Source organism: Sylvia atricapilla, chromosome 4 (assembly GCF_009819655.1).
Source record: "Sylvia atricapilla isolate bSylAtr1 chromosome 4, bSylAtr1.pri, whole genome shotgun sequence".
NCBI classification, from domain to species: domain Eukaryota; kingdom Metazoa; phylum Chordata; class Aves; order Passeriformes; family Sylviidae; genus Sylvia; species Sylvia atricapilla.
The window spans coordinates 62,299,961-62,323,118 of record NC_089143.1 but is presented as its reverse complement, the minus strand read 5'-3'; the positions used below and the strand labels follow the sequence as shown (position 1 = coordinate 62,323,118).

Genomic DNA, 23,158 nt, shown 5'->3' with positions numbered 1-23,158 from the left:
GCTTGTGAGAAGTGACTGGGGGAGGGGGCGTTTGACTCACAAATGCCACAGGCTGACCACAGCCTCAGGCCAGGAATCGAGCTGATGGAGCAGGACTGGAGCTGATGGATGGTGCGTGCTGCCTGCAAGGTGCCTTGGACAGCCATCAGCTGGCAGAGGGGAGGGGATGGTGAGGCAGCCAGCTCCTGTCCATTCCTGCAGCTACAGCCATCCACAGCAGCTCTGCCAGGAGCTGGTTCCTCCAGAGCCCCGCCACGTGCAAACGCTGCTTGCTCAGTCTCAGCCTTTAAAAGCACTCGAGCGTTTTGGGGCATCCTCAAGGCCCTGATGTGAAGAGCTCTCACCTCCACTCTCCCTGCTGTGTTTCAGAAGCCAATGCGGCCGAGGAGGCGGACACTCACGTGGCTGTGGTGATCAGACCGGGCAACGCAGGACTGACGGACGATGAGAAATCCTATTACAGCCTCATCTCGTCCTTCACCGAACTTTTCTTGCCTTCCTCTGCTTAGGGAACGCAGTGCACGCACAAAAGACTGTGCTTCACCTAATCGTCCGTGTGAAATGTTAGGTAATTTTGTCCATAATCAGAATTTCAGACCAAATCCACATTATGTCTTGGGCCTTGTGCAGGCAGGTATGGATGGAGAGTATGGTGCGGGGTCCCTTGTGCAGCAGGACAGAGCCTGCTGCCAGCTGGAGCTGGGAACAGGGCAGGGAGCAAGCACCCATGTGCCCTGCTCTTCCTCCCCTTTCCTGGCTAGCAGTTAGCTAAGGGAATGCTTCCTTCAGACTCACCCGCTGAAATCTGGTGCTGAGATGCCCCACCGTGAGCTCTGTCATTTTTAGAAGCAGTTTGCAAACAAGGTTTATGTCCCCTTGTCCCAGAGGGAGCGCTGGGGACCACGGGGGGACATGTGAGCTTCTCCCTGCAGACAGGATTTGTGGCTAAGTCAAAAATCTGTTAGGATTCCTAAAGGAAAATGCCAGTTGTGGGCTATAATACAGTAGGTTTGGGCTGCCACAGAAAAAAACCAGCCCTTGCTGCAGGCAGGCTCTTTAGACAAGGAACAGTGTATTTCTTGGCTGTGTCTGCAGCAGCTCTAGGTACAAAACAGTACAACTTGCATTTGGAAGCTGCTTAGAGATCCACAGCCAGCCTACCCAGAATGAAATGGAGTATAAATACAGCTTTAAAAATTAAATTCTGGACACACTTCACTGCTGCATCATGGTGCTGGGCTATGGGATACAACTGGCTGAACCCCAAAGTCAGCCTGACAACATTTCTGAAATAATCTCAGCACTGACCCATGGAGCTCCTCCTCCAGCCAACATCACCCAGTGACATGTTCACTGCACTGGTCAGCTGTGAGCAAACCTTGCCAAACTGCTCCTGAGGGCAGACATCCTGCTGCATTTGATGAGAATTGAACCCCTGACCCTTTCACCTTACCTAAATTGTGCCAGTGTAGATCAGATGGTCATGGAGCTTTCCCTAATGTAGTAAATAAAAACACAACTTTGCTTTCATTGTGTTCACTCCATCACAGCATTTAGCCTTCCTGTCTTAGCACCAGTGATCCCAGCACCTAAAAGGCAAATTTTAAATTTTATTTCTAAACCTGTGAACACTGTGTTCCTGCTTTCACCTTCCACAGTCCTTTCTTTAAGGCCAAGGAAGCTGTACTACCTCCCCAACCATTTTAGGATTTCAGTTGTGGCTCAGTGCAAGAGTGAGAGCCACAAGGAGGTTATACCTGGTAGTAGTGGAGTCAGAGGCAGTCTGAAACTCCTGTCTGAAATCCCCATTCCCCCATTCCCTGCTGCTGGCACTTCATGCATGGGTGTCTTGCCCTCACAGCCAGCCAGAATATAATATCTGCATGCTGCCTGCCTGAGCTCTGATCTACACCCACAGCTGTCCCTGCTGAGGGAGGCTGATGGGTAAAGAACAAGAGAAAGGCACTTGGGGAGGAAACCACATTGTGCCAGCATGGCCCTTCTAAAAATTTACTAGTAGCAGGTCAGGCTGTGGGGCAACTAGTCCAGATGCCTTTCTGGGCTGGGCCATGGGTGTGATCCTGCCCCTAGAAAGAGCCTGCCAATTAGTGCTGTTACAATAAGTGCATCTGCATGGCTGAATGGTCCCTGGCTTCCATAAGTGATAATGTTAATCACTACACTGTAAATAAATACTCACCTTTTGTTTTGCCTTCGCCATCAGAAAGCTATGCTTGGGGTAGGGACAAAAAATAAAGCTCACTTTCTCCATAAAAGCACTTTATTTAGTGGTCATGTTTTAGTGTATATCAGTTGTCATTCAGTTGTACTGAAATGTGCTGTTAGAAATACTATAAGAAATGTACAGAATTATCACTAAAAACCTGAAGTTCAGTTTGGATTGCATATAGGAAAAGGAGCAAAAGGAAAAAAACCCCACATTTTCTTTTTTTTTTTTCCTTCAATAAAATTACAAAAGCTAAAATAATAAACTGAAAGTATTAATTAATTAGGGGGAAAAAGTCACAGTGGACTATTTACAGTAAAACACCCTTACAACAAATTGCTATTTAGTGCTCCATATGGATTGAGTGTGTGCCAGTGCAAGAGAATTCCCCACCTGCATGTTCTCCAGACTGTCCCCTCCTGTCCTTGTCCAGGAGCAGCTCCCTGGATGAGTCTCTCTAGGGAGCTGGCACATCACACTGCTGTGTCCTTGGCCACCCTCAGCACATCCTTCCAGGAAAGCTTTCCACTAAATGACACTGCTGCAAGGAGGAAGTCTTCAGCAATCCACAGCAACCCTCTGCTGGCCAAAAATGCTCTGGATTTGTAACAGCTGCCTGAGAACAAGTTTTGGTGCAGAGAAAATAAAGGGCCGGCTGAAAGCTTTCTACTTAACACACAGTTTGTCTCAACTGTTTCTCCTCTCAGGAGCGGCCTCTGACTTTTGCAGAAGACTGAATGCCCTTTTGCCTTTTCCCTCTGTCAGAAATGCCACAGAGGAGTACAAGTTCCCCTTCAAGTTCCCCTTTTTCTACCATTTTAATTTCTGCTTGTTTCCCTGCAGCTCAGACAAGATGTAAACCTAAGCTGAGCCTGATTTCTGGAGGAAAATGGGAGCCATGCTCATGAGGAGCAACTCCCATCACTCCCCTGCCCAGCCAATACAGCAGCCTTCCCAAAATCGGGTTTTCAAATGGGCTTTGAGCTCCTCTGAAAAGAGAACTGTTTGAAAACCTCGCTTTAGGGAAGGAGAAACCCTTCTGGTTTTGCTGTTCCCTTCTCACACCTCCAGCCCTCAGACAGATCACCCAGCCTCTGGGGCAGAACTCCCTCCTGGCACCTTGGAAGCCCATTTAAACCTCTGGCAGGTTCCACTCAGGACAACTGGCCACCCTGAGGGGCCCAGAGCCCAAACCAGCACATCTGGTCTGGCTTGCACAAGGATCAAAACCAAACCCTGTGCCCAGAACCACTGGTACTCTTCTCGTGGGAGATGAGCCTGGTGTCTCTAACACAATGTTTTCCCCCTCAGTCAACATTTAAAAAAATAAAAAAATAAAAAAAGCTTTTGAAATACTATACAGAATGTGTGGTGGAAGCACTACACACGGAAAAAGCAGCCTTTTGTGGGTCGTCTTCAGAGCACACAGACATTCTCATCTCAATTCAGCACCTCTCTCCCACCAGTCCCCACCAGGGAGCCAAGCACAGCACCCCACTGTGTCACCCCTCTGGCCTGGGGATGATCTGCCTGGCTCCAAGGCAGCAGCAGCTAAGTCTCACTTCCTGATCACAGCACAGCTCCTTCCAAACCCAGATTTACCGTCGGCTGCTTGCCAGGCTGGAAGAAATGCCTGCCTGCTTGCCATAAAAGCCAGTCCATTGGGCTCCTCCGTATCTGATTCCAGGTTCTGAAGAAACAGCTGCTCTTGCTCACCCTACCAAGTTCCCCCGGTCGGCAGCCAAGCAAACAACCTGAGAAACACATGGAAGACAGTCTGGTGACTCGGGAACCTGTGACTCCTGGAGACTCTTGCTGTTTGAAGAGGTCTGCTTCCTTCACCTCTCTGCGGGGTGGGCTGAGCAGGACTGGTCTCAGAGGGATGGCACAAGAACAGGCTGCTGCACGTTTTGAACGACAGGAGTGCGACAGAGCCGCTCAGAAAGAGTCCCTGGTGGCACCAACTAAGCAGCTTGTGCTCTCTCACGCTGCCGCTGAGATGGATCCACTCCTCTTCCAGCAGACACCTCCGGCTGTTTGGCTCTTAGTGAGACAGCCACCCTCAGAGCCCTTTGGCAAGACCATCGTGATTGCACATGAAAAGAAACTCATAAAAAAAGTGTAAATGAGGTCATGTTTCACCCATGGGACCACACCTGCCCCCCTCCCCCCTGCCAGAGGACAGGCTACACCTGATCTGTCTGGTACTCGGAGGCTTCTGACAAGCTTTCGGAAAAGCTCAGGAAGTTTTCCTGGTACTCAGAACAAATTATCTCAAATCTGTAATGCCTGAACTCCACTGCAAAGGTGCCAAAGTAGCACAGGAAGCACATCACTAGGCCCCACTGGATCCTGGAAGCATACATGTGAATGCCCTGGGCCATAAGGATGAAATCTGGAAGAGGAAAGTCAAGGAGGACAAGTGGGAGCAGAGACACCAACCAGTTCGAAAGCCAACAGGGAAAAAAATCTGAACAAAGTCACCTGACTGGATAAGTCAACCCATCTAGTCATCATGAGGACAGTGTGAACATGATGCTAGAGATGAAAGGGATGCCAGGTGTCCAATGATGCCCATGGAGCACAGCAGCTCTTCTGTAGGGACCAGGGCTCCCTGATTCCAGACCAGGATGATAAACATTTACAGAACAGAAGACTTGGGTGCAGAGAAGTCAGTGATTTGCTTGAGCATCCAGCTAGCCAGGGACAGAGCCAGCAAGAGGGGACCTGGCTGTGAGCCCCTACTTGCCAGGAGTTTCCCAGTGGGAACTGGATCAGATCACTGCACCCACCACATGCAATGGGAACACCTTTCAACCCACATTGTGAAATATTTCCTTCTATTTAGATCACCTGCAAAACTGTCCCTTTCTGTGAAATCTGGAAGCATCACTCTACACAGTATGGCACTGAAAGAGGATTGTGCCTTGAAGACAGACTGAGTAGCATTCCAAAATGCTTTGAGATCCTGGGACAGGTGTGGGAAGAGCTGCTGCAGAACATACACGACACCTGGCTTCCCGGGGAGCAAGACAAAAGGATACAGAGCACCACACAGAGGGTGATGCTGGCTGAGAGAGCCACTCGTGGAATCCCAGCTTTCCGCCCCTCATTCTTCAGGTTGATCTTAAGGGTAAGGGCAGACTGGATCCAGCACGCCAAGGTCCCAAAGCCAAAGGTCAGCGACGTGCCCACGTTGTGGATCTCCTCATCATTGGAAAGCTGGGAACAAACACAACAGTGACTGCCTGGACACAAGAGGAATTATCTGACAGCTAACTGGATTGCGGCTGAGGTGGGGTAGGGGAGAGTGGGGATCACTGGGGTGGGAGACAGAGAGGCTGTATCATTTCTTCTGGCAGAGGTGTAAGGTGTAACACAACCAAGGTGAGTTGACAGCTGTCACAGTCAAGCAGATCTTCTGCCCAAAGCCCAAGAGCACCGTGGAAAATGCAGTTGCCTGGGGACTGTCTCCACAGCTCCCTGACACAACTCACAAATGCAGAGCTCAGAAATAAAATCTTCATTGGCTCCAAGTGATGGCCAGGGCAGGCAAGGACAACCCACTATGGATCTTATACAGCTCCCTGCAATGGATGCAAATTGTGCACCCTCAGTGCCAGCTGCAGGGAGCAGAGCCTTTATACCTCCTTGAGCTAGCACAAGCCAAAACAATCTCCCGGTTTGGCAAGTTTCTCCCACCAAATTTCCTCTTCTGCCTGTCCTCAACCACTGGAGTCAGAACCCAACCCCTCTCTGGAGTGACAGTGCTTCCCTGTTCCTTGGGCTGCCCTGTCTCACAGGGCTCAGTGACTGTGCAGCACTGCAAGGCAAAATGACAGCCAGGTTCAACTAGCAAGAATCTGCAAAAACATCCCTTGAAGCGCAAATCCATTCAAAAAGTCCAGGATGGACTTAAGCCAGACAATTTCTGTTTTCCCTCTGCCTCTGAGGCTTTTCTAGAAAAGAAACCACCAGTCTGTAACTTCTCCCTGCAGCCTTAATTCCTGTTTGACGATTTAACAAATGCCCATCAAATAAGACACAATCTACTGGACATCAGTCTAGTTGCTGTGCCTCCACTGGTATCTCCCCTCCTCTCTACCTTGAATTTCTTTCAAGGGTAGGTCCAAATAATCATTCAGGCAAAAATGGGATTGAGCTGCCTCCCCCAAGATAGTCAGCACTGCAAGGGACTCACAGCTACACTGCCACTCTAAAACACCCAAAGTATAATTTTCCAGAAATATTATTTAATGCTACATTCAGCACAGGAGTCAGGCAGGGAGAGGCATAGACTAAGGTCTCATTACTGCAGGTTTTCATGTTTACCAGAAGATCTAAGAAAGGATACAGATAACTAACAAGGAAAGGATAGCTAGAATCAGATATCAGAGAACAATCAGAATTTATAGCCAGACATGATTCAGAGCATCTACTGTTAAAATATAATCATTTGAAGAGTGAAAAAAGGAAGGAGAGCACTAAACAGTTTCCTAGTGCCTGCCCTGTACTAGAAATACTCTTCTCAAAGGTAGACAAAGCTGTTACAAAGGCTTCATAATTCCTAGCTGGGAAGCTCTTGTGAAAAAAACAAGACCCTGGGGTTTGGGCTTGTGCTGTGGAGTCCATAAATGTCAAATTATCTCACACCTCATCCAAAAAGAAAAATAAAAAGTCAACTGTAAAGGACACCAAGTTCTTCCAAAGACTGTACAATCCAAAGAGGTCCTCCTCACCCTTCAGGAAACAAGTATCATTTCTGTACTAGCTCCCTGTCATGCAAAGCCAGGGAAGCAGCCAGCCTGCACTGACCTTTCTCAGCTCCTGCCATTTTTGGGGGTCATTACTTGCACCCCAGTGAGAGGCAGAGCCTCAGAGTCAAACCCAAGCCCCACTGACTCAAACACCTTGATTTTCACTGCAGCCCTGACAGATACAATCATGATCACAGGGAACACTCTTCCCGACAGATGTGCCAGATGTTTGTTCCTACAACCCTGCAGGACTGAGGGAGAATAGGACAAACACCCATCACATCCAGAGAAGTCCTGGCCCTCCTCTGCTGTGTCCCTGTCCTGGCAGGTCTGAGGATCGGCAGGAGGTGGATTTAAAGCAACATATGTTTTAAAAGAAGGACACAGAGCTGTCTAAATTTGCATGGGCATTTGTACATCTGTTTGCACAGATGTGTCTGCACACCTCCCGCTCAACCCTTTCACCCAGGGCCATCTGTGCCAGCTCCCAGGGCTCAAGAGATTCAGGAGGCTCTCAGCAGGTCAGGTCTGAGCAGGCAGGGGCAAACCCTGCTGGAGAAAAGCGATTGTGGCCCTTCATCTCGGCACACAAGTGGCAGACAGAGGGAGTGGCAGGTAAAGGGAGGGCTGGGGCACAGGCTTTTCCCATCACAAGTCACTCAGAGACCCAAGCAGAGCCACCAGGAAAGCGGGGATCTCACGTCACAGACAGAGCATTGGCAGCCCGCAGAGCAGTACCTGGAAGTTGCCGAGCAGGGTCATCCCAAAAGAGGCCAAGCACAGTGCCACCAGGCCGCTGATGTTCAGCCAGGGGGTGAGCACCTTTGGCTTCAGCTGGATGAAGCGCAGGACAGCCACCACAAGCGCTGGGAAGGAAACACAAGGCAAGGGGCGTCAGTGGGCAGAACCTGCTGCAGCACACGCCTGCCTGGGGGCTCACAGCCTCCTCCTCTTCACACCTGCACGTCAGCAAGCTTTGTGCTTCTGCACGACCCCCTCCCACGCAATCAGGGACAAGACTAAGCATAGGAAGCATTTCTCTTGGGATCCAGCTACAGCAAGCTCCAGGCTTCCTTTTCTCATTATGCTTTGTCTGCAAATTTTCTGGGGGAAAGGACACCTTACTGCTTGCCTGTGAAGCTCCTATCACATGCACATCATGCATTCACTAAGTGGCACCTGGACTTGCATTGCTTCACTCCACCCACAAATCCTGAGCTCTCCTGGAGGAGGAATGTCAAACCCCACTTGTATTAAAAAGCGTATGAATGGCACATACATATCTCTGCAGGGCTTGCCATAATGCCCACTGCCTCTTCATCTCCTCTGGAACAAGTTCTGTTGCCACAAACATAAGCCAAAATGTTGCACTAATTTCCCATGAAGAAGGGAATAATGTTCCTTCCAAGCTAACAATTCCCCCAAGCACTATGGTGTATGATACATGACAGATCTATCATACATCATATGACATAGCATAACCCCAGAAAATACTCAAATTGTGTATTCTTGCCCTCCCTAGTGAATGGTGCATGGAACAACACAGAAAGCCAGGCAATCAGTTGGCCTTCAGATGCAATTCAAGTCAGACCACTAAAAATCAATTTAGTTGAACAAGGAAATTTGCTTGCTGTCAAACACCTTCTTAGGCTCATGCTCAAATTGATACCATGCAGCTCATATTGTTGTAAATAGTTTGCCTTGGCAAATTAGATCTGCATTTTCCACAAAATCCCCAGTATAATATCAAAGAAATGGTTTAGGAAAATAAGGGCACTGTAAGTGAAAAATACCTACTTTCACCCAAACTGCAAAAGATATTTGAATTTACTCTCTCACAATTGCTCTAGTGAATCAATCCACTCCAAACTCCTAGAAATGAGAACTTTGTTCCTACCCAAAAAGAGGATTTCTATTTTTCACCCCCAGGCAATTGTCTGGGACAGCCACCTGTGACTACTCAAGCTCACATACAAGATTTTTTTAATTTCTATTTCTACAATACAGACTCCTGAAATTATGTGATCTTTTCCTAAAACCTGATGGGAACGACAAAAGGGGATTAAAAGCATTCCCTGCAAAACAATGGTATTTTCAATTTCAGTAATTCCCACATTTCTACCATGTTTCTGTAGCTTTCCTCTCCTTTAGCTTTGACATAACCAAGGTGGTCAGAGATACAAGCTTAAAGCAGCTCTCAGAAGTACACAAATACAGTAGAGGAAAGATTGACTTTATCCACAAAGCAGAGATTAGAACAGAACAGACTTTTTCTGTTGGAAGGGGTCTACAACAATCATCAAATTCAGCTGCCTGAACCAATTCAGAGCTGATCAAAAGTTAAAGCATGCTATTAAAGGCATTGTCCAGATGTTTCTTTAACAGTGACAGGCTTGGGGCATGAACCATCTCACTAGGAATCCTATTCCAGTGTTTGACCACTCCCAGTAAAGAAACGCTTCCTAATGTTCAGTCTGAACTCCTCCTGGAGCAGCTTTGAATCATTCCCATGTGTCCTGTCACTAGATCTGAGGAGGAAGAGATCCACACCTTCCTTTCCACACCTTCTTCCCATTTATACTTGGGTCCAGTGTTACTCCATCCCAGGTGCAGGATACAGCATTCAGACTGCTTTAATTTTATCCCATGAATCACTGCCCAACGTTCCAGCTATCTAGATCCCTCTGGAAGGCACCTGGTTTCTCAGGAGAGTCAACAGCACCTCTCAGTTTGGCATCAAACTTGTTAATGGTGCCTTCATGTCATTCACTCAGATCATTGATAAAAATATTGAACAGAACTGGCCCTAGAACTCAGCCCTGAGGGACACCACTGGTGGCTGGATGGCAGCCAGATGTAGCTTCTCTCCTGCCCTGTGAGCCCTGCCCTTCAGCCAGCTCTGCACCCAGTGCACTGTGAAACTGCTGATCTCACAGGTGAACAACCTCTCCAGAAGGCTGCTCTGAGGGACAGTGTCCAAAGTCTCATTAAAAGCCAGAAAAGCTACATCCAACACCTTCCCTTCATCCACCAAGTGTGTGGCCTTATCATGGAAGGATATTGAATTTGATCACAAAGGACTTTCTTCTTGTGATCCTATGCTGACTGTGCCTGGTGATTGCATTATTCTTTAAATGTGTCCATATCATCTTGTCCATAATTTTTCCAGGAACTGAGGTTACACCAACAGGTCTGTAGGTCTCTGGGTGTTTCTTCATGCCCTTCTTATAGATTAGGATAGCCCTGGCTGGCTGCCAGTCAGTAAGGCCCTCCCCAGAATGCCAAGACATTGTTTGGTAGATGATAGAGAGGAGTCCTGCCCTAACATCCACTACCTCCTTTAGTATTCTGGCATGAATCCCATCCAGGACCAAGGACTTGTGACCATTCAGCTGATACATCTGGTCCTGGGCAATTCCAGTGCTCACAAATGGACTGTCACTGCTCCTACAATTGTAGTCCTTCAACTCAGAGGGCCGGATAGCCCAAGGTCTATCAGCACTTTAATATAAAGACTGAGGCAGAAAAGACATTGAATGCCTCCACCTCTTCTTCTTCACTATTAGTCAGGTTACAGCCTTTAACAAGGATCTGTCCAACATTTTCTTTAGGCCTCCTTTTGCCACTGGCATACTTAAAAACACTCTTCTTGTTGTCTGAAACAGCTCTGGCCAGCTTTAAACCAAATTGAGCTTTGGACTTTCTTGTCTTCTCCCTGCATATACAAGCCACAGCTCTGCAATCTTCCTCTAAAGCCTAACCTCCCTTCCAGAGACCATATAATAGCACTTTCCTCTTAAGCCAAGCTGGTCTTCTGCCCTATTCTTTGAGCACAATCCCACACACCTGGATTGCCTGCTCCTGTGCTTCTTAAAGACTGACCAGCACTTACAGACACCTAAGCTCTCAAAGGCAAATTCCTGAGGTATTCTGCTAAGTACCTCCCTGAAGAGCCTAAAGTTAGCTTTCTTGAAATTTAGGGAATCAATTCTGCTTTGATTCCCTAAATTTATTTTTTCTCATTGCAGCAAAGGTTCTAAACTCAACCATGTCATGATCACCAAGGCCAATACAGTCACCTACCATCACACCTCCCATGACACATTTGCAGTCTGGAGGTTGTATTTCCCCTGTTATGCCTCCTTCTTTGCAACGGGAAGAATCAGCAATGAAATGTACAGTTCAAAAGGCTTCACATCATCACATTCGAGAAGAGTATGTACAGGATATTACTTATGTTGCAGTGACTCTTAAACAGAAAGAAAGAAACTCCAGTTGTGGTTCCTACCTAGAAATGCTGCCATGTTCATGACTTGACTAAACACACAGCTTGCAGGAGGTGCATCACCTGCAATACTTGAAAATATAAAGTATATCATTGTAACTCTAGGATGGCAAAGACACATAAACAGCAGCTATTAACCAGAGCAGTACTTGGAAGAAAATATTTACCTTATATAAGGCGGTCTTTTGGGACCAGGTTTCCTAAAAGATACAGGCACAGGAATAAAGATTCAAGATGTTCTTTCTCATTTTGCTGTAATTGTTTCATTATTTCAAAGAAACAAGTGATTGAATATAAACCCCACAAACAGCTCTTACCTATCTGGTACACTTAGTGGGAGAATTTTGTTATCTTCCACTGCTATAAAGTACCTGTCAAGAAAAAGGAAAAAAAAAAAAAAAGAAATAGTGTAAAACCTCATCCTAGCTTCCATTCTCAATATCACTCAAACAACACATTAAGTGCTTCAAAGCCCACTGGCAGGATCTGCTGGAGGAGCCTGTATCTTTCTCTCTGCTCAAGCAGGCAGTTTTGTTTATTTTTTAGTCCATGTGCCTTCCTTTGTGCTGCATCTTGTTTGCACGACTGAGTAGACAAACAGGGTCACTGAACTGAGCTGCCTTAAAATTAACCAGCAGGGGAATGCTTTCATTTTTAGTTTGAGTCATTTTGATTCATCTGGTTTAGTATGGTACTCCATCCATAGAAGCTGTTTTAACAGAGAGGGGATGGGACAAGAAAAACAACAAGGAATAGAGGTCAGACAAAAGGCTTGAGCTGCCCCTTGCTGCTGAAAAACAGCATCCATAGGCCACATCCTGCAAGATAACTGCTTCTCAACCTGAGCACAGCTGCTGATCACACATTTATCACTCCCAAATTCATGCTGCAGTCATCTGCCTGCACGCTTGGAGAGAGTCCACCTCAGGGAAGTGCATGTCTTGTGTGCATTTTGGCAAGAAGCATTAGGGAGAAAGTGAGGTGTCAGCATGAAGCTGCTGGCAGGTTTTCAGTGCGGTGCTGGATGCTGCAGATTTTGAATTTCTACCCCAAAGCAGGGTCTAAGTGTTTCTCCAAGAGCTCTGCTGAGTCATTCAAAGAAAATGTGATTAAAGGAAATTTTTTCAGTTTTGGCTGTCTCTTCTTAGCCAGCTCCCAGTAACACATACCAGAATAAAGGCGAGGTCAGCAACTTGGCCTGGGGAGCACAGAAACTCAGGGATAAAAATGTGATACTTCAAGCCATGAAGTGGCACAGACTGGCCCCTGCCCCTATCATGTGCCTTCCCAGCCCCACAGAGCTGAAGGGCAGAGCATCCCCAAAAGACTCTCCTTAATGAGGAGCAGCCCCCCAAATAACCAGCAGGAGATAACTTACACTATCCATAATCCAGCCGATGTAAACAGGGTAAAGACAAGAGGTAAAAACATCCACACGCTGCATTTCTTCCCATCCATACCTGCTAGAAACAAAGAACAAAGTAAAAACAGAGGCAGCCACCCTCCTCATCCCCCCTCTTCTGAGACCAAGAAAGGCATCCCGACAGCAGGTGCCAAGGTACCAAGCTCCTCATGGCCACTGCAGACTTCCCTCTGTCCCCAGTGGCACAAGGGGTTAAGCTGCTGCACACAGGCAGCATCCTCCACACAGTTTGTAACTACCAAAGCACTGGTAGACTTTTCAACCACACCTACAGAATCTGAGTGGTTTTCAAAGTAACTCCCCTTCAGGATTTAGCACAAGATGACCTGCACTGGACCTGCAGCTGTGATTCCCTACTCTGATTCTGATCAGAGGCAAGGCAGCCTCGATCCTACCCAGCATCATTACCAATTCCACACACGCTGCTCAGCACGGAGAGACAGGGATGCCCGTGCTGTCTCCATCCCCACAGAGCACACGGCCAGCTCCCATCCTGGCCGCAGCAGGCAGCTAAAAACAGCGTGTGGCCACCCCTGGAGCAGAGGAGAGCTCCAGCGGCGGCTCCTGGCGCGGTCAGGGGCCGGGATGAGGCGCTGCAAACAGGAACAGCTCTGGGCATGAAGGTCCTGTGACACCCTGCGTGGGGCCTGAGGATGCCGCCCCCCAAGAAAGTGTTTGTCCTCCAGGCAAGATCGTGCTGGAGGAGCATCTGGAATCAGGGCTGCTCCTGTCATGTGTGCCATTCAGAAACGCTGCTGTGCTGTGGACACACAGTCCTACGGTTCCATGTCAGTCCTCTGATAATGGATCAAGTGCTTTCTCATGCTCCGTCCTCCTCCATGAATGTTCCTCCAGGCACCAGCACAGCCAGAGACACAAAGGGAGGGGAACACCGCCAGGCTCACAGCCCCAGCGCCTGCTTTACTGTCACCAGGGCAGCAGCACCCTGTGCTCTGCCCCGCTCCCTGCTGCAGGGCAGGCATTCCCTGGGGCCACCAGCATCCACATGGCCAGTGAGCCACCCTGGGGTGCCAGGACAGCCTAGAGAGGACAGCCTCTCACTCGAGCCTGCTTGCATTTGCAGCTCAGTTAACTCGTCCACATCCTTAAAGCCGTGATCCTTCCCTTTGCCCCAGAGAAGAAAGTACCCACGTTGCCATCCTGCTCCTCTCAGCCCCCCGGCCTTCCTGTATCCACAGAGCCAGAGCCTGCTCCCTGCTGTGAAGACCCAGAAGAGGGCCAGCACCCTCACCATGTCACAGCAGCCCCCAGCTCACTGCTCCCCAGGCTGGCTGGACTGCTCAGGGCCCAGACACTAATTCCTGCCCTGCCTCACCCAGACAGGGGCTGAAGAGCTTGACTGAGGCTCCCCACACCCTGTAAAAGGCATGGCACTCTCACCTCTGCAGGTCAGCTATCCTGTTTACCCTGCAAATGGCCTAGCAGGGGTACAAAACAGCACCCTGGCAGTGCCCAGAGCCACACCACACTTGACCAAAGCCATGAGGCCACTATCTGGTGATGTTTGTACAGACAGCATGGAGTAAAGCTGAATTCCAAACCTTAAAAGACAGAAAAGCAGCCACATAAGGTCTCTTCTCTGACCTGGGAGCAGAGAGAACTGCAGACAAGGAGCATGAAATGATGCAAGTATTAAGTATGCTGATTTAAAAGGCAGGCAGCTCCAGTGTGCATACAGATCTTTAGCACAGTGAACAGATCAGAAGAGATTATCAACGAGGGGGACTAGATTTCCCATCTCACTTCTACTGCTCTCCTCCAGCACAGGAGACACAACATGTCACATCTCTGTAACCCGCACAGCTCCCGCTATCATGCTTGCAGCTATTCCAAGAAGTGCTGCCCTTGCCTTTTCCTCCTGCTGCTCAGCAGCACTGCAGCAGGATTCCTTAGCTGGTGTTGGACGGTGCTGTGGTACTGGGAGACCCGTGACAGCAATCCCAAGGACCACTTCCAGGTGGCAGCTGCCCTCCTGCCCCAGGGCCGTGTCCCTGCCAGCCTCTGGCAGCACGGAGCCCAAGTGCCAGCGCCCCACAAACACAACCGTGGCCAAATTCCCCCTCCTGCCTTGGCTGAAGGCAGTAGGCAGGTAACATCACCTCCTGTTCCGGCCCTTGTCTGCTCTGCAAGGTCACTGCTGCTGTGCTCGACCCTCCTCTTTCTCTCTGGTGGTGGCTGGACTGAGCCAAGGCAACACAATTCTTTCATGTCAGGGGATGGCACATCTTATTATTTACCCTTCGCCTTTGGAAAGGTACACAAGTTTCATTCACACAATAAAGGCAAACAGTAGCCTAACACCTGTCCTCATTAAGGGGTTGGTGCAGCTCCTCCACCTCCCAGCATGGAAAAAGCAGCCTTCACAAGCTATTTCAGCATTGCCTGTCGTGCAGAGAGGGTGGTGGCAAGGGCTTTTCCCTCAGACAGAGCAGTGAAGCAGCACACAGGGATGTGGACTCCGTACTAGAATGAGGTGGGGAAATGTAAAAATTCTGTCTAGGTAACCACTATTCTGTGCTGAGCTCTAAAATGGAGCAAGGCCAAGACTAGTGCCCAACCTCCCCAGAGTCAGAGCAACACAGCTACAGACTCACCTCCTTGGAAAACAGCCCTCTGTTTAATATTCACTGTGCCACACAGAGTCCCCTTCCATCAGCCACTGACAGACAATGACATCTGAAATCACTGCACATTAAATGACTGCTCAGTGCAGAGCACAGTGTCCTGTTGGGGAGCCAGCTCCATGGTTCAGAAACCCTAATTTCAGCCAGTTAAAAAGAAAGCAAGCCACCTGCATCTGAGAGATCAAATACCAAAAGCGGGAAAGAAGGGTCCCTTTCCCCCATAGCCCCAAACAGGAACACCTTTTGATGCTGGCCATTGGCACAGCCCACACATGCTTGGATACGTTTCAGCATCCCCACGTGGGCAGAGGATGGTTTAAAAACACAGCTCAGCTCCCGTGCATTTCTCATTTATTCCCTGCTCTGTTATTCAGGTGCCAGGAGCAAAATTACATGTAATCTCAACTTCTTCCAAAGGAGAAACCCTGAACATGTGCCAAACCTGCCTAGCTTTGCACTAGTGTTCAGCAGACATCATTCTCAGCAGCTGCCTTTGGGTTAGCCTTGTCCTCCTCGGGGATGTCCCCAGTGTTTGGATCTTCAAGCTGGGAAACCTCAGTGCACACTAAGACCAGCACAAGAGAACAAGAAACCCAAACATAAGCCTCTCCTGCAGCACCACACCAGTTTAACCAAACTAAAATGCCAAGAGCGATAGGAAAAATGCCCAAAACTCTTTATGGGAAATGTAGAAACAAACTCTTTGATGGTTAATTGTTCCACGGGGATGACATAAAGCCAAACTTCCTCTCCACAGTTCTGTTCTGCATTGCTGCCATGCCCAGTGGTGCCAAATCTGAGCTGGCAACAACAGCAATCTCTGCCAGCCCATGTTCTCCCAAACAAGCCCACTGCATCCAAGAGGCAGTTGGTAATTTCCCATACCCATGTGTCTTCCATTGCTATAAGGCTTGCACAGGAAAGCCTTCAGAGACAGAAAGCCCTCATGGTGCAATGGATTCAAAAACTAACAAAAACGTTTTCAGTATCACCCAGCCCACCTTCTCAAAAGCTCACGTGTGGTCTTCCAGTCCCTCTTGACACACAGTCTCACACCAGCACTGCAAAAGCCCTGCTGAGGTGTGCTCCTGCTGCCAGCTAACATGAGTCAGGGTGCAGAACTGAAAGGAGTTTCACATTAGCACTGCCCCGGTGTGTGTCTTGAGAATTCCTCTCAAAGCAAGCTTACTCATCTCCCGTTCCATTTTTATGTCTAGATCTGCTTAGACTGTCAGCTGCTTGCTCTGCTTTTTTTACCATTGCCCCGCTATACACCCTCAACCAATTAAGCTTCCCTTCCTCTAATGTACACACTCCAATTACAGCAGGCAGCTCACCAAACAGATACTGCTGCTTGCTCAAGGTTCATTTAATATGGACATCTTAACTTCACCTGCCAAGCAAAGTTACAGGCTCCTCCTGAAGTTGCTTTCACCAGAGAACATGAATGTAAGGAAGGACAAAATTACCACGTTAACAGAGTCGTACATCTTTTTTAAGACTAAAGCATGCAGATGCACTTGAAATGCATAATAAGCCAGAGCAACACTCCTGCATCTCACAGCACTAGGCCATTGGGTTATCTCAGAGAGTAGGTACAAAGCCAGGAGCACTGAGAGAAGGAAGATGCTGTTCAAAACAGAGCAAGTCATAAAGAATTACTGCCAGTCAGCAACAGTCAAAGGGGAACAAACACATTCTGTCTTTTGGGGGAGCCCAGTATAGCTCTCTGTTGCTTTTAAAAGCAAAAATAACCACAGTCACTTGATAGCTAATCAGTGTAACTGAGTGGATACAAACCAGTACATTATATAACCTGCCACCCACAAGTCACAAATGCCAACATAACAAAACAGGGCGTTTTCAGGTTTATCTCAAGGTTTCCAGTGTGAGTGCACAATGAGAGATAAGATGTGACAGAGGCTTGTAAATACATAACACAAAGGTGGGGTAACAAGAAAAGAAGTGATCCCCTCTGTCAGCAGGGTAGGATGTTCTGCTTGCTCCAGGTACCCACCTACCATCTCATGGATGTGCAGAAATGCCATTTTCATTTCATTTCTACAAGAGGAATGGGAAAAGGTACAGACATCTCCGGGCTGTGCATAGGGGAAGCAGGAGAGATGCTTCAGTAATCCTGCAACAACGTTGAGAGGCAATGTTTTCACCCACGGCAACATCAGTACAAGTTTCTTGTCTCATTTCACACACTGTGACTGCATTCAGTGTGCTAATGAAATGCTCCGGCCAGCAAAAACCTATCAGAGATGGGCCAAGAGCAAGAAAGGAATGAAAACTTTTAATGACCAAAAAAAGAGGGGCAGAAAAGGACCAATTCATACCAGTGTCTGACCCAGGGATATTCCTGCAGCACTGCTGAGTCCTGAGGCCAGTACACCCCACTGTAGTTCTAAAAGCGCCCTTGGTTTTCTGCTTCTTGCTGCCCCACAGCCTTCACCCTGAGCCACACACGGGTCAGTACTTACAGGCCCTTTAGCAGCCAGGGCTGGGCTGCTGTGTTACAGCCAGAGACGCCGACTTTCAGCTCCTGCTGCCTGAGTCTGCCTGACTCGCGTTTGGCGCTGCACGAACCAGGCACACCTCGCTTCCACACCACGCTCCTGGGTGCTGGGAAAGAAGAATCCGTGTGATCTGCCACCACAGGACTACAGGGGTGCTCTGCAGGCTTTGACCCAGAAAAGCCTGTGGCAGATCACGTTGACTTCCATGAGGTGCCACTCATATCACGAGCAGGGCTTGGGCAGTCGTGGCCCTCAGCCTGCAAACAGGGAAAGGAGGCAGAGAAAGGAGCTGGGTAAGGCAGAAGGGAACATCCAGGTCAGGCAGGAGCTGGGGCAGCAGGCACTGAAACCAGGCAGGAGCAGCCACGGTGAGCTTGAGGACAACTGCATTCTGCAGGTGCCGTGTGTTTCTGTGCCCCAGGAACCCCACTGTGCTTAAGGAGCACTCAGGGGCTGCACAGGGCAGGTGCAACCAGCTCCCAGGGAGTCCTCCCTGCCCACCTCCCAGGGCACATGGTTGCTCTCTCCAAGTGCAGGTGTTGAGGAATCCAAGCAGCAGCTTGGTGAGCAGCCGCAGTGGGAGCTGCAGGTGGTGGTGGTGGCTGGAGCCACATGCAAGGGGCCATGACCTGGCATCCACCCTGTCCCTAGCAAAGGGCATGGGGACCTGTGGCCCCAGCCAAGGGTGGCTGGTCACCCAGAGACTCTGCAGAACCCAAATACACAGAGAGAAGGGCCCAGACTAAATATCACAATTGGAATGGACACATAGACTGAGGGTATAAAAAGCCAGGGATTCTTTAGTGCAGGGTGTCCCCCTGAAGGCATCAATTCAAGCTGTTATGGTGTTACTGCACCACGATTAAATTACTTAAAGGGTCCAGGGTTCTGGGAGTCTGCTATGGGGATCCTGGGGTCCAGCCAGTGAGGAAAACCTGTCTGACTGTGTAAATGTGGGGGGTGTGGGGACTCAAGCAAGGTACACATCAGCTTAATGGAGCCACCCACTGTGAAAGGGCTTTGGTCTCAGCAGTGACAGCCCAGGGCGGTGGGAGTGTGACTGACAGAATGGCTTCTGGGTGCTCAGACAGAGAAGTCTCTGGGTGCTCAAGACTGGGGGCTCTTACACCAGACTCCTGAGACACAAGGGAAATCTCCAGCAGAGTCTCAACACTAACCAAACCCACAGTCTCACGCCACCACCACGACCACAAGGGCATATCTTCCCCTTGAGAATCCTTTGGTTTGGGATGCTTGTGAGAAGGGCACTTACCTCAAAGTACCAGCCAACCCCCAAAGAAAAGAGTTAAAGAGTTGCTGGAAAATGCTGGAAAATGAGTAGGGATATCTGTCTCCCCAAAACAAAACAAGAAAACAAAACAAAACAAAAAAAACCACACAAAAAACCAAAACAAAAAAAAAATCCACACCAAAAGAACCCCCCACAAAACAACAAAGCTCTCCCTGCTTCAGCTGTGCTGTGAGGAAAGAGTCTCTGAAACCATCTCTTTGCTCTGCAAGCAATACAGAAACACAGGCTGATGTTATGGCAAAGCCCAGGAAGTCAGAGGCACTGTGTGGACAGGCTGTCCTGTGATTGCCCTCCACCTCAACCACCCCGATTTAATGATCACAATCTAATGATGCATCAACAAGCAGATGGAGTGTTTCTCCTCCCATAATGTACAGAGGTCCTGACAGGGTCTTAATAAACTGAGAGAGGGGTTTTATCTGGTCCTCAGTTCCAAAAATCACAAATGTCTTCAATTATTTCACACATGCATGAGCAAGCAAAGCCAAGATACCCATTACATCTGAAATGGGAAGAAGTCTGCCCAAAAGGTTTGTCCCATTATCAGGAAAACAGTGTAAGTGTTGGGTGTGGCAAAGAACACTTAACAGGGAGGTGAAACTTCAAGTGTTGACTTAGAAATAGCTTTGAAGGTAAGCAAAAGCAGACTAAGCCCAGGGGAAGAGACTTGGCAGAACCTTATTCCTGATAATATGGTCTCCTTTTCCTGGAGTTTATGGATGAGAGAGTAGACGTCCTGCAAGGCCAGAAAAAATTCCAGGTTCCACTGCCTTTTCTACCCTGCCACTGTTTTTCCCCACCAAACAGAAAACACACACTCAAGCTACAGAGCTTCTCATGGGGTGTAAGCAGGGCTTCTCCACCTGCTTACCCTGTCTTTCATCTTTTCACCCCTCTTCTGTTCACCTTTTGGAAGCATAAGCTCCTTTCTTCCCTGCTCTTTGCAGCTCTACACTTTTGGAGAGACGTGCGCTGCCTTGAGAGCAGCATTTCCTTTGGTAAATGCAACTCATCATGGGGAAAACACCCAAGGCCTGTGAGCTGTTAGGGACTGTGGCAGAGCACGCTGTTTGTCAGGACAGTTTTCCCTCGCCAGCCTCTTCAGCCTGAGGACTTCTCCTTCACAGAAAGAGGTCCTCTTCTTAACCACCAAAGCCCCAGAGCAGCAGTGAGGTGATGGGCCAGAGGGTGAGCTGTAAGGAATGGATGTGCAGTGCCCATGACTTGGCTTTTGTCAGTCCACTCAAGCGGCCCTCTCTGGCACAGGGATTGTCTTTTGACTCTGTTGAGACCTGTGGAAATCATCTACCCTGAGAGGCAAAGTGTGAGGTAAGCAATCATAGATGGGCATTTCTGTGGTGTTGACCACTTCATTACCAGTATTCCTCATAAGCAGGAATTAATTTCCTTCGTTTACCAGTGTCTCAAGCTGCTACAACTATAAATTACTGTTTGTAGGGTGTTCGGGTGAGCTACAGTAGGAAGGTGCCATACAGTGTTTCCCCCCAAACAAACACAATGGACAGAGGGGAGCAGGAAACAGCTTCCAGCTGTTCAACGGGGCCAAGCCTGTGTGAGCAGCCTCTACATTACATCCAGAGGGACTATTACTTTTTAAATCTATTGGAATATTTTCAGACACAGACTTTCCTGTAGGAGACCACATTAAAGCACCTCTAAGAGCGTTCAGCTGAGCCAAGACCACACAGGGCAGGCTCCCTCTGACAAAGCTGTGGCCATCCTCAGTGTCCTGGCCAGGCAAAACCCACCCTTGCGGTCCTGTGGTGCCAAAACTGAAGGGCCACTGGCTCTTCTGGTTTAGGCAGCCACCGCTATTAATACCAGTGGTTCCTAACAGGAAGCAGCAAATAATACAGCAAGAGCAGAAGTTCTCTCCCTGAGTACCTGGACCTGTCCCAGCTCAGTAAATTGCAGGGAGGATGCTGGACACTCTCCCCACCATTGCAGCAGATCAGCCCACATCCTCCAGGCTTTTGCTCCCTTCCCTTTGTTACCCATGGGAGAGGCAGCCCAGACCTCTCCCCAGCAGGCAGGACCATCCAGCAGCAACCTCAGCATAAAAATATGCAACAAATCCCATGTGAGGTAACCTACAGCCGTTTTAACAGTACTTTTCAAGGTTTTTGAAGCTTCATCAGTCTTTTCCTCTTCTCCCATTCACTCTGCCCTTCCCTCTCCTCCTGTTCCCAATGCGTTTTTCTTCTTTTTCACCTTCATCCTGCCCTCATCCCTGAACCTCAAGTGACCTCTTCCACAACCTGCAGGGACCTAAGGCAAGGAGAGACTTTTGCAAGTCTCCTTGAGACAGCAAAACCCCACAATTATTCCCATTTTAGACAACAAAGCCAGTGACTTGCTCGCTGGGACGTCACACTGGAAATCAGTGACACAGAGGAGTGTGCACTTACAGAGTCCTGGTCCAAGCCTCCTCACCTGCCACCACTCCCTATCCCAGTGTATGCTTCCCAATATATTGCCTGGGATCATCTTTCTCTTTTCTCACAGACCTTCCTTTGCTTCTTGGCTCCCACTTAACCTGTGATCACAGCACATTGCTTCAGCTTGGATTGCAGGACTGGGACCTTAAACTCTCTCTGTTGAGCCAAACCGCAATTTTGCAATCTCAGGCTGCCTGGAAATGGCTGGGGGGGAGAGAGAAAACCATGGACATGACATTTTTTCCAAAAAAAAAAAAAAGAAAAGAAAGAAAGAAAAACGTTGGTGTTCTTACAAGCACACATCCCTGCTCTGCATCTGAAAAGCAAACACTGCAGCACAAAGAATCTTAAAGGGGAAAATCAAGGTTTTCCAGGTTCAGAAAATGCTGACAGCTGGGCATGGATAACCACAAGAAAACAATTTGGCTTTTAATAGTTCAGCAGTGAAATCAGGAGCAAGACATTTGTCAAGCAAATAGGAGTCCCCCGTCTTCATCCCACTACCCAAAGGCAGAAAGGGGGCAAGAATCAAGTCCCCCTCTTTTAGGCACTGTCATCTGTTTGAGCAAGACACAAGAGGCAGTCAGTGTCAGGATATACCTTTCACACACTGCCCTCCTCCATACTGAGCTGCTATTCCTAATCAACCACGCATGTGTACACTGCCCTGGCATGAGGATTGTGTGAATGGTGATCAGACAACCCTTACGGTCACTTTCACAAGTAGCTTTGCTTAAAAAAAAAAAAAAAAAAAAAAAAAAAAAAAAAAAAAAAAAAAAAAAGGCAGAAAGGTTAACTCATAATTTCTAATTTCTGCAACCTTTATAGCTTAAGGGCTCTGAATGAAAGGTCTGGCACAAGCATGATGCTCTAACTAAGAGCTAAGACTGAGATTCCAAGCAACCCTGGGACATCAGCACCCAGCATCTTTCTGTCGCTCAGAGAGAGGATCTCGCCCTTCCTTCCCTGGGGCTCCACAGCACAGCTGACCACCTTGAATTCCCTGCAGGGAATTTAACCGGACACAGCCTGCATGTGAGGAAGGCGGGACCTGTGCCACCCCGCAGCCTCAACCCAGGTGAGCTTCTTCACACAGCCCCATGCAGCGACCTGGCCGAGAGACCCCGCCGAGCTCTGCCACCACACCTCCCTCAGCGCCGAAGGGATGGAGTCCCCACAGGGATTCACGGCTGAGGGACGCCGGAATCATCACCTGGGAGAGCTCTTCCACAGCTGGGTCCTCCAGGCCCGGGGTGAGGCGGCTCTAATCCTCTTACCGAGCCCGTGTCCAGCCGCCGTGACCCGGGGCGCTCCAGGGCAGGCAGCGCGGGGGTCCCGCTGCCCTCACGGCCCCACAGCGCTCACGGCCCCACTCGCAGCTCAGGACACCGCGGCCACGATCCGCGACAGGGCGGGGCGACAGCGACACGGGACGGCCGGCCGGAGGGACGGGGTGCCTGCGCTGCCGGCCGCGGCTCCCGGGCGGCTCCTACCTGCGCACCTGCGGACGGCTCCCGCTCCGGCGGCG

General features: G+C 49.1%; 2 protein-coding genes across 6 annotated transcripts in view; one reads left to right on the top strand and one right to left on the bottom strand.

Moving 5' to 3' along the window:
* The window catches only part of ENOPH1 (enolase-phosphatase 1), an 8,674-nt gene extending 6,398 nt beyond the window's left edge, over nt 1-2,276 (top strand). For both annotated transcript variants that reach the window (XM_066318127.1, XM_066318126.1), the window contains one exon: nt 370-2,276. In XM_066318127.1, the coding sequence (XP_066174224.1) occupies nt 370-509 (140 nt within the window). In that variant the 3' untranslated portion in view covers nt 510-2,276. The remainder of the gene's footprint in view (nt 1-369) is intronic.
* Nucleotides 2,264-23,158, bottom strand: TMEM150C (transmembrane protein 150C). Of its 4 annotated transcripts, none has more exons than XM_066318130.1 (9): nt 15,780-15,912; nt 15,308-15,389; nt 12,648-12,732; nt 11,587-11,640; nt 11,437-11,469; nt 11,273-11,340; nt 7,723-7,850; nt 5,272-5,449; nt 2,264-4,622 (listed from the first exon to the last, which is right to left on the bottom strand). In XM_066318130.1, exons 3-9 carry the CDS (start codon nt 12,725-12,727, stop codon nt 4,414-4,416), a joined length of 750 nt encoding a protein of 249 aa, XP_066174227.1. In that variant the 5' UTR covers nt 12,728-12,732; nt 15,308-15,389; nt 15,780-15,912; the 3' UTR covers nt 2,264-4,413. The 4 variants fall into 4 exon arrangements, with proteins under 4 accessions (XP_066174227.1, XP_066174226.1, XP_066174225.1 ...); XM_066318129.1 differs by having other exon boundaries at nt 12,648-12,729; XM_066318128.1 differs by lacking the exons at nt 15,308-15,389; nt 15,780-15,912 and adding an exon at nt 23,124-23,158 and having other exon boundaries at nt 12,648-12,729.

What these genes read in the sequence shown, in the direction of transcription:
- TMEM150C (XM_066318128.1), bottom strand. Translation starts at nt 12,727, where the DNA reads ATGGATGGGAAGAAATGCAGCGTGTGGATGTTTTTACCTCTTGTCTTT. An exon ending in CCACTAAGTGTACCAGATAG is followed by an intron (nt 11,470 to 11,586) that starts GTAAGAGCTGTT and finishes TGTATCTTTTAG; the next exon opens with GAAACCTGGTCCCAAAAGAC. An exon ending in CACCCTCTGTGTGGTGCTCT is followed by an intron (nt 4,623 to 5,271) that starts GTATCCTTTTGT and finishes TTCCTCTTCCAG; the next exon opens with ATTTCATCCTTATGGCCCAG.